The 10,589-nt window shown below is 40.9% G+C and overlaps 1 protein-coding gene across 8 annotated transcripts in view; it reads right to left on the reverse strand.

The window, feature by feature from the left end:
* The window catches only part of ANKHD1 (ankyrin repeat and KH domain containing 1), a 153,067-nt gene extending 145,091 nt beyond the window's left edge, over positions 1 to 7,976 (reverse strand). For 4 of the 8 annotated variants that reach the window (XM_070746951.1, XM_070746950.1, XM_070746948.1 and 1 more), the window contains exon 1: positions 7,390 to 7,889. In XM_070746951.1, the coding sequence (XP_070603052.1) occupies positions 7,390 to 7,692 (303 nt within the window). In that variant the 5' untranslated portion in view covers positions 7,693 to 7,889. Of the gene's footprint in view, positions 1 to 7,389 lie in introns of all 8 variants that reach the window. The other 4 variants (XM_070746954.1, XM_070746949.1, XM_070746947.1 and 1 more) reach the window with 2 other exon arrangements.
* Positions 7,977 to 10,589: the final 2,613 nt, after the last annotated feature.

Consider the following 10,589-nt stretch of genomic DNA (forward strand, 5'->3'; position numbering starts at 1 on the left):
GGCAAACACATAATCTCACATATGAAAATTCATATATAGCTTGTGGTAAATTTAAGAAATCTGGTTTTGTCTTCAATCTGGAGAAAAGCTAGAGGAAATTGGCATACCATCCATAAAGAAATACCTGCTAGTTGTTCAACAGCTGAAATATTGCAATAACATCCGAAAACTAAGTGTAATTTTTAGAGCCAATGTAAGAAATCTGTCTAAAGCAATGCCTACTCAAAAAAGAATAAGTGCATTTAATTTGTATACAATTGTATTGATCAAATGATTTGCTGATCTAGCAAAGTACATCCACAAGCTTCCTGGCAGCCTACACACCTTGGCATTGGATGATGTAATCCTCCAGAAAAATCTGTTGTCTTGAGAAAAATTCCCTAGGTACTTGGGATAATTACAGTTAATGTAATTCTAAAGAACTATTAAAATCTTAAGTTTTTTTTAAAAAAATGGGGAAAAGATGGGAAATTGTTAATAATAGGATTACTGCCTCCTCAACCTCAACACATGGGAAGACATATACAAAATACTCTGTAGGAGGCACTCAGAAAGTTACTGGAATTATGTCAGTATTGTTTTTGAAGTAAAAACATGTCAGCCGTTTTACAGTGTTTCCTTAAATTATGCCCACTAAAGAGGTGATTTAGTCTGATGTTCTATGGTCTAACCTTGTAGTATAATTTCAATTGAGATTTTGATTCATTATCAATTCATGAATTAAATTTATCTTTACTGCAGCAGGATTATTTTGTTAAATTATGGTCTATGTGTGTAAAAAAGACACTGAAAAAGCAGCTTCTAGCTCATCAGCTTATTCCTGAGACTGGGGAATAGGGTGGCATAGAAATCTAATATCTAATAAATAAATAAGTTTTCCTCTGTATTTGTCATTGCTTTTGCTTGAAAAAGTTAAATAGAAATACCTAATTGGAAATATTTGATTTCTGATCTGTGTAGAAGTGCCTAGGGTATCTCTCCCTGCTTCTTGAGTGTTATAGAACTGAAATATAAGTGGGTCTTTATATTGGCCGAAATAAATGTTTTTCTTTCAGTGCTATTAACAAGTTAATATAATATGGTCCTTTTGCTGTCCTGTATGTATTCGCCCTTCTGAGTAAAGGTAGATAGGCAACTCATATTCTATTGCCCTGCCCCTTATGTATAAATATTTATATAGCTCTGGTTGCATCTTTGTTACAAGCTGTGTTAGGAAGGGAACTTGACTTTTATATGATCAGAGCAATCCAAGCAACCGCAACACTAAAGCTAAGTAAGTTTTATGATATCATTTCCTCTGCACACTCATATAAATATAAATTAACTTGTTTTGATTATTTGGGCAGTAAACTCTTTTTTAGGATTTTAGAAACAAATCTTGAACAGAACAGGTTTGTTAAAACCTTTTAATTTTTGTAAAGAATTGTATTATGCTCATCTTATTGATATTTCAAGGAGATGGACTAAGCAGTAATCCACCATTAGATGCTAAAACTATATTAAAGCATGACTGTAAAAATAGTAATTTCACCTTTCAAGTCCCTATAGGTTGACTACAAAAAAAGCTAAAAATGATTTTGTAAATTCAAATCCCATTTCCAGCCTTATTAAATTACTGCCCAGGAATTCTGCAATTCTCATTTATGCAGAGACACAAAGTATTGTGATTTATTACAGCGGCAGATTTTAGGCTTGTTAAACTCCATAATATGGAGTGCTTTCTTCCAGCTCCAATAATGGCCTTTGTTGACCAAGAATAACTTGAACACACTAATCCTTTCAAAGTTCCAAGACCAGATCAAGCTATTCCAGAAGTTATAGCTTACACAAAACATACAAAGGCTATGCTCACCCATACCATACAAGTCATGTCGTATTAATTCTAAAGGGTTTCCAAAGGCTATTAGTTAGCCACTACTTTAATTTCAGGATGATATACAAATACAATATTTAAGGAAATTTGATGGAGCACCTGCTCTCTGAGATACCTGCTCATCACTTAAAAGATTTAATGATGATACCTTCTTGAAAGAATCCCATCTGACAATCAATTCACTATATTAGCAATATGAGAAAAGGTATCTCAATAGGCATAGCCAACTATGAATTTTCCTTATTAAGTGTAACTGATCACCTAAGCTTAATTAAATTCTGCACTTTTTGTTGGCCCTGTTGTCTTGTTTCAGATACTTCAGAAAATATGGGTAAAAGCATTTGAGTGCTTTTACTGGATTTTTTTGAACTGTAGCTTTAAAAAAATATATTTTTAAAAAGTTAACTATATCTCCACATTGAAATTATTTGTAAGGACAATATAGCATATAAACAAACAATAAAATGCATAATCTGGCTTGATTTAATAAAATATATAAGAATTCTAAACCAAGGAACTTTCCATGCTAAAACATATAATAGTTCTATGCTTATTTAGTGGGATGGTGGTGCTCTTGTTGTCATTCATTAAAGTCTGAAAGTCAGAAAATATTGCATGCCCCTTCATATCACTGCTAGTAAATTCAGGATTTTGGCTCACCACTGCTTCAAAAGTTAATACTGATCACTTTTTTATCTCTCTTGTTATAAAAATTGAAAGTTCTCCAATTCCCAGATACTGCCTTTACAAGGTTTTTCTAAAGTGGTTTGCCATTTCCTCCATCCTAGGGCTGAAAGAAAATGACTGGCCAAAGGTTAATAGCTAGCTTCATGCCCAAGGCAGGACTAGAACTCATATCTGCTGGCACGCAAGCCATTGCCTTAACTCAGTTCCAGCATGCCAGCCAGCTGATTTTCCGTTCACCGGGAGGCTCTGGGAGGGTTTTTTTCAGCCTCCAGAGGGCGGGGGGGGAAGCCCATTTTTGCCCTCTCCAGGCAAGCCTCTGGAGCCTTGGGAGGATGAAAAACAAGCCTATTGGAAGTCAGGAGAGCAAGGGGTCATGAGCACATGGCAGGGCGGGGCATGTGGAAGGCATTGAATTATGGCTGTGGGCACATGTGTGTGCGCCTTTGGCACTTGAGGGAAAAAAAGGTTTGCCATCATTGCCTTATCCACCAAACCAGCTCAGATGCAGCTACTACCAAAGTGCAAATAGAAATATGGTTTATAACAACACTATGTAATAATAGGTAATAAGAAAGAATAAGTACCGGTAAGTTCTGTAATTGCGTTTGTAAAGATCTACTGATTGTTTCAAGAAAATATAGATTTGACAGGTACTGTCAGATTACATTTACATTCATTGTGTTTATGAACAATTTGTTTAAAATTTAGAATTTGAATTCATCTAACACAAATCTAATTATCCAATAATTATTTTGTTAAATCATGTTATTGAAAAAAGTGCATAAATGGTTTCTAAATGCACTAAGAATCCTTACATTTTGTGGGGATTTTTTTCCTTGACATAATCACTAAACACAGATCAGAGTTTAGAAATGCTAATTGCTAGTTTCATACTTTCAATTACAAACAAGCAAACCACATTATGGATTAATGTTTGGTTTAAATTTTGTTTGTTTCATCCTTGTCTTGATGAATTTACTTTTCCTAAATGGATAATGAAACTAAAGTTTTTAAGAATCTTCTATAATACAAATATGATGGCAGCAAACCCAGGACAGTGAAATTTAAAGAATTGAGCACAATTACATATTTAATAGTGAGTCAAATTCAAAGTGGTATGGTGAATAAATCCTTGCCTCCCTCACACATTGCTCACTTACCCAGTTTGTTTTCTAAGCTTTTCCTGTCAGTTGGAATCTAGCTCTGAAATCAGATTGGGGGGGAGGGGAGAGAAAAGAAGGTAGAGAATTGGCAGGAAAAAAAGTTAATTTCTCCTTAGTATTCTTTTTTTTTTTAAATCCACATTGTGGGTGATGTGGCAGATCCCAGTTACAATCTTCTTTTAAATTGGGAAGTACCCCATGAAATGCAATGTGAAGTGATTTTAAGAATAAAAAGGGAACAATTCAATTAACTTTCTTCCTGCAATTATCTACAACATCCACCCACCCCTGTATTTTTCTCATCGTAGTATGAACAGCAATGTACTGCAGTTGCTAAAACAGCATGCAGTTTTAGGCTGTACCAAGAGGTATAATGACAAAATCATGAGTACTGATAGTATGACTGTATGGTGCACGCTCCCAGTCACTAGAACAAAAAGGATGCTGAGAAACTGGAAAGTGCAAAGAATAGTAATAAAGATGGTAAGCAGCTTGGAGGCTAAATCCTATCAAAAAACGGTTAAAGGAATTTGATATGTTTAGCCTAAAAAGAGAAGGTAATAGGGGATAAGACAGCAGTCTTCCAATCCATATGAAGGAATGACACAGGCAACATTGTGTTGATATATCCTTCAGAATAAGATAAGAGCTTCCAATAGGTGGCAGCTTTACAGTAAGGGATCCAAACCTGAAATGAGGAATTTCTTAATTGTAAATTAAGCAATGGAACAGCCTCCTCCTGAAACTGTAGTGTTCCATCACTAGAGGTTTCCAAGAAAAGCCTGAATAGCCATTTGTTTGGGATGGTCAGAGTTCTGCATTGAGCAGATTGGACAAGATGACCTGTAAAGTCCTTTCCAATCCTAAAATTCTATTATTTCAGTGAGTGTACATTTGCAAGACCAACCCAGACTGATTCATGTAACTATACGTAAAGTGGGTACTATATCATCTAATATAGCAAACTATAATGTTGACTAGTCATTCATTATGTTGGCTGGTGTATCAGCCACCTTCGCATGGTTATTTGTTAGTACATTACATAAATTAAGATTTATAAACTCTGGTTTATTATAATAGCTGGGTTTATACAAGAATTAAGTCAAAGCTGAATCATTTTATGGCTTAGGATAGAGTGAACCAGTCTAAATATCTGAAAAGGTAAATTAAGTTTATACTAATCTCAGGTGTGAAATGTGTCATCTAGGCCTACAAAAGCAAGTAAATTACTACAAAACGTATTTACAACTTGTGATTTTAAATTCTGACTTGGCCATAATTTTAACCAATGGCCCACATTCAAATGTCTGACTAGCAAGCCTGAAATGCTGCTTCCTTTCTCCCCAAAGTAAGGTAATAATGAAACCCCCAGACACAACATAATCATATATGTGCATGAACACTGTAAAACATCCTAACCAAACTAATAGTCTGAAGCAGACATATAGGAGATTATTCATAGGCAAGCTGATAAGAGGAAATATTATGTTAAAATATAAACAGGGCCATGGCATAGCTTCTGATCCTAGAGAACATGAATACTAAACATGAAAAATGAAGGTAAGGGTCCCAAATAATTAACATCGGAAATCTACATTTTTGATATAGAAAGTAAAGTTCGGTTTCAATGCCCCTTTTCTGCAGACCACTTCAAAATTTTAGAGCCATAGCAATTTACTACTTCCAGGTAAATTGAACTTATATACCCTATATTTTAATAATCATTTATCTTTAACCGTCATATCATACTGTATACATACCTAACACTCCCCTTCAAAATTCAAATGCTTAAAGAAAATTGTTTGCAGTAGCTTCTTATTATAAAAATCAGAGAACTTAAAGCAAGATCTTAGGTTTAATAATCTGGCCTTCATTAAATTAGCATCAATGTCCATATAAAAAATTAGGTATATTCTTGACTGTTCTATAACTATTTTTTCTGTTTCATATGGATGGAATTGAGAATTTGTACTCAATTATGCACTATAAGCACTGTGAATTTATGCATCAGACACAAATTTATTGTGTGTCCCATCATACTTGGCCAGTAAATAATTTATTCTATCTTCCACGCGCTAGTACCAATGAATTAAACCTTGCCCAATCTAGTGCCATCCATGTGTGCAAAAATTCTTAAAACCTTTTTATGAAAAGGTTTATGAAAATTTAAGAATTCTGAAAAACATTAGATTGGAGAACAATCAATTATAGGAAATCCTTGATTTACAACTACAATTGAGCCCAAAACTTCTGCTGCTAAGCAAGACAGATTAAGTAAATTGTCATATTTTATTATCTTTCTTGCCACAGTTAAGTGAATCTTGGCACTTGTTTAATAATAGTTAAGTAAGGTAAATCTGGCTTTCTCATTGCCTTTGCCTGTCAAAAGGTTGCAAAAGGTAAATCACATGACCCTGAGACACTACAACAGGAATCCAAATTTTGATCATGGGGATACTGCAACAGTTGCTAAGTGTAAAAACAGGTCATAAGTCACTTTTTTAGTGCCACTGTGTCACTAAATGAATTGTTGTAAATCAAGGATTTACCTGTAATCTTTTTCTTTAAATGTATTAATACTATCCTATCTAAATCCTCCTGGGAAAACAAATCTGAATTTTGCAACAAATACTGTATTTGCAATTAATTCTAATGATATCCTCCTTACTACACATAATGCCTTCAGAATTTCTATTATCACTATTATTTAGTGGTCTTTCAAAAGATTTTGTAATATCTTCATATGTGAAGCTACAAATAAAAAGTAAATAATGCAACAAATTATAATATACACTTTACCCATTACCATAAACATAACTCCTTAAAAATGATATCCAGGGTGAAAATAGTACCTGCTGTTTCCCCCCCACATACCTGAAAGCAATTACTCATTTCTGGAAATAAACCACACCATTATGTGCAACTATGATGTTCCTACATGTCTAGTTAGGCACATTTAAATTTGAATGTGAGAAGCCATATGAGTATCCAGATCAGACTATCATCTATCTGAATTTCCTGGCATTCTTAAAATAAATACATGCAGCTTAAGACACTTTTTAAAAAAAATCTGAGATGAAGTTGAAGACTCGTACATTGAGAAGGAATCCTCAGTTGCATCTAAACACACAGAAAACTATCAAGGTAAGTACAATTCTAGTCAAAGGGATCTAAATTAAATGTACACGTTAAAACTAACACAAAAAGGTCATTTTATTACTCTCACGGATCTCTCGCCAGCCTCGAAAAAGCAATTAGCACAACTTTCCAGAATAAAACCCCTCGCAGGCGCGGGAAAGAAGATTCTGCAGAAAGCGAAGATCGCTTCCGCCATCATCGAGAGACCTGAACAGGTAAGGCGAGAGAGACGGGCTAATAAAGGAGCGAGCAGGGCTCGTCTCCAGTTGCTCTCCCTTTACACAATGAATCAAGAAAGAAGATGAGGCCTCGGCCCTCCTCCTATTAAAATAGGAGGCAACCGGGGGCCGATTTGGGTGTTGGGGCGGCTGGCCGGGTCTCCACCCTTCTTTATGCGACCGAGAAGGGCCTGCAGAAAGGATCCCGGAGCCTGACGGGCGGGGCTGGCACCCAGCACCGCAGGGAGCCCCGTTTGAGATGGCGACCATCCTTCGCGGATAGCCTGGCGGGAGCGAAGGCCTCTCTCACCTCAGACACTTCGTCCTCGTCGCTGCCAGATCCACCGCCGCCCCCACTTCTCAGGACAGCGGCCGCCAGTTTAAAGTCGAGGGCGGCAGCGGCGGCAGCAGCCCCGGCCTCTCCCGAAGTTGTTACCGAGCCTATCGGCCCACAGGGCCCAGCCTCTCCGAAGAGGCGCACGGCCCGCAACCCCAACGGGTTAGGCCCGACCGTGGAGGCCTCAACGATGGCGGCCGGGGCAGCACGGGGCGTCACCGAGTCTATTTCCTCATCGCCGGTGGGAGTCGGGGCGGCTGTGCCGTCCGTAAGCATCGCGCGTTGATCCAAGCTTCAGCCGTGGGAGGGGGGGGGAACGCCGTCTCCGTCCCCTCACAGCAGCAGCGCCACTAACTTCTCACACCCTATCTAACCCACAGTCACCGCGCTGCCCTCGCCAACCCAGTTCGCTTTTTCTATTGGTCACATTGGCTCGATACTTCCAGCCCCATTGGATACAATCTTTGTCACTCTAGAGTCTCGTCACGCGCTCCTTCACCCTCCCACCAGCAAGATACTTTGAGAGTACACGCTGAGGCGGTTTAGACTGCCCGCCCACCACTTAAGCCATGCAAGCTCGCTTCCTGAAACTGCTTCGATATTATTAGATAGCTGCTGTGTCAATCAATTTCTAGCCTCCAAATTTTGTTATCTGAGTGGCTGAGACAACGGTATTTCGAAATATCTTTAAGCTTGATTAAACAGAATAAACATCAATCATAGCCTTCTCTTCTTGGCGGTGTCCGATTGGTGTATCCTTCCTTTCTTTTCCAACTTCCTCTCTTTCCACTAAAATGCACGACCGGAGAAATCAAACTCCCCCGCTTTTAAAAAAAATAGCGTCAGGATAGGAAAGAATGCGTGCCTGTTAATTGCAGTACAGTATACACAAGCCCGTCTTTGCATTCCACTTCAAACCATTCCTTAGTAAAAGAGCGATTGGGGCAAAAATGATTTGGAAATTGAACCCGAGACCGGATTTGATAGCTAATGTTCGAAACAGTGTCCTTGTGTGTCTTCGCGAGCTATAATTAATCAACCATGGTCTAGTCCTCCAGCGTTTCCCAACCTTGGCAACTTGAAGATAGCTGGACTTCAACTCCCAGAATTCCCCAGCCAGCATTCGCTGGCTTGGGAATTCTGGGAGTTGAAGTCCAGCTATCTCCAAGTTGCCAAGGTTGGGAAACACTGGTCTAGTCTAGTCTGATAAACCTGGATTCATAAGCCAGCATTGTGCCAGGAAAATAACGAGAAGAACATAAGGTAGAGCTATTTCCTGAGCAATGTCTGCTTTTAGTTTTTTTATCTCTTGCATATGCCCACTTACTTTATTCTGTAAACAGGAGCTTGGTTTGAAGTGAGAACTTCAATGAGATCTTGGGCATCTTGTGTAAAGCAACATGTGAACTAGGTTGTAAATGTTATGCACAGAAGTCTACTGCAAAAGCCAGTGAACACACATCTGCTTGTTTCCATCCACAAAGCATGGAGAAAGGAACAAAAAATGGATGCTATTTTTTCAGGTGGAGAGGAAGGGGCCCCTTTATCCAAACAAACCCAAATCAAAATAGGCCCTTCACTAGTTTCCCACCTACATAAATTTATATTTTAATTGCCTTTGGTTTTTAGTTTCATTGTTTTGGATTATGATTTAATCTGGTTAGAGAGTGTTTCAGAAACCTAAACATGGCCAAAAAAGCAGGTGTTAAAAATAAATAGATTAGTGTGGTAAATCTGGATTCTCTTAAATGCTACTTTTAGCTTCCTTACGCTGATTTTTTTTGTTCATCTATACAGTCAGGTGTCATACTTAACACTTAATTTAAGCATCATTTCTGTTTATCTTTACTTTTGTAACTAAAGTTTCAAGGTCAACATGTTCAAATTTCAAATGGTTGCGTTTTAGATGGTTGCTCTTAACCCAAATTTTCTAATCTAATACAGTGGTACCTCAAGATACGAACCCCTCGTCTTACGAACAACCCGAGATACGAACCCGAGGTTCACAAAATTTTTGCCTCTTCTTACGAACTTTTTTCGTCTTACGAACGCCAAACCCGAACTTCCGGGTTCGGCGTTCGGGAGGCTGCTGGGAAGCCCCGCAGCCCAGCTGTCACCTTTTAAAACAACCGGGGGGCTTCCCGGAAGCCGAAGCCGGAAGTTCGGGTTTGGCGTTCGGCTTCAGGAAGCTGCTGGGAAGCCCCCCGGCTGTTTTAAAGGTGACAGCCGGGGGGCGGGGCTTCTCGGCGGCGGCGGCAGGTTCGTAAGATGGAAAACGTTCGGGAGGCCACTTTGGGTTTTTGGCTGGGAGGGAGGGCAGGAGGTACGGCGCTGGGGGAGGGAGTCAGGAAGGTCCTCCTGCTCCCCCCTCCCAGTGAAAATCACAAAGACGGTCTGCCGCCAGAGACCCCTTTATATTTTTGGCTGGGGGGGGGGAAGCAGGAGGTGCAGGATCGGGCCGGCGGCGGGTGCGGGAAAAGGCAGCAGGTCTGGGACACCCCCCACCCCAGCACTTTGAATCCCGCCGCTTCTGCTGGATACGGGCGGTGGGCGGGGCGAGCTGCCAAGCCCCTGGCTTCCGCGCCGCTCGTCCCACCCACCGCCCGTATCCAGCAGAAGCTGCTGGATTCAAAGTGCTGGGGTGGGGGGGCTGTCAGGACACCCCCCACCCCAGCACTTTGAATCCCGCTGCTTCTGCTGGATACGGGCGGTGGGCGGGGCGAGCTGCCAAGCCCCTGGCTTCCGCGCCGCTCGTCCCACCCACCGCCCGTATCCAGCAGAAGCTGCTGGATTCAAAGTGCTGGGGTGGGGGGGCTGTCGGGACACCCCCCACCCCAGCACTTTGAATCCCGCCGCTTCTGCTGGATACGGGCGGTGGGCGGGGCGAGCTGCCAAGCCCCTGGCTTCCGCGCCGCTCGTCCCACCCACCGCCCGTATCCAGCAGAAGCTGCTGGATTCAAAGTGCTGGGGTGGGGGGGCTGTCGGGACATCCCCCACCCCAGCACTTTGAATCCCGCCGCTTCTGCTGGATACGGGCGATGGGCGGGGCGAGCGGCCAAGCCCCTGGCTTCCGCGCCGTTCGTCCCACCCACCGCCCGTATCCAGCAGAAGCTGCTGGATTCAAAGTGCTGGGGTGGGGGGCCTGTCGGGACACCCCCCACCCCAGCACTTTG

The sequence above is a fragment of the Erythrolamprus reginae genome, chromosome 3 (genome assembly GCF_031021105.1).
Source record: "Erythrolamprus reginae isolate rEryReg1 chromosome 3, rEryReg1.hap1, whole genome shotgun sequence".
NCBI classification, from domain to species: domain Eukaryota; kingdom Metazoa; phylum Chordata; class Lepidosauria; order Squamata; family Dipsadidae; genus Erythrolamprus; species Erythrolamprus reginae.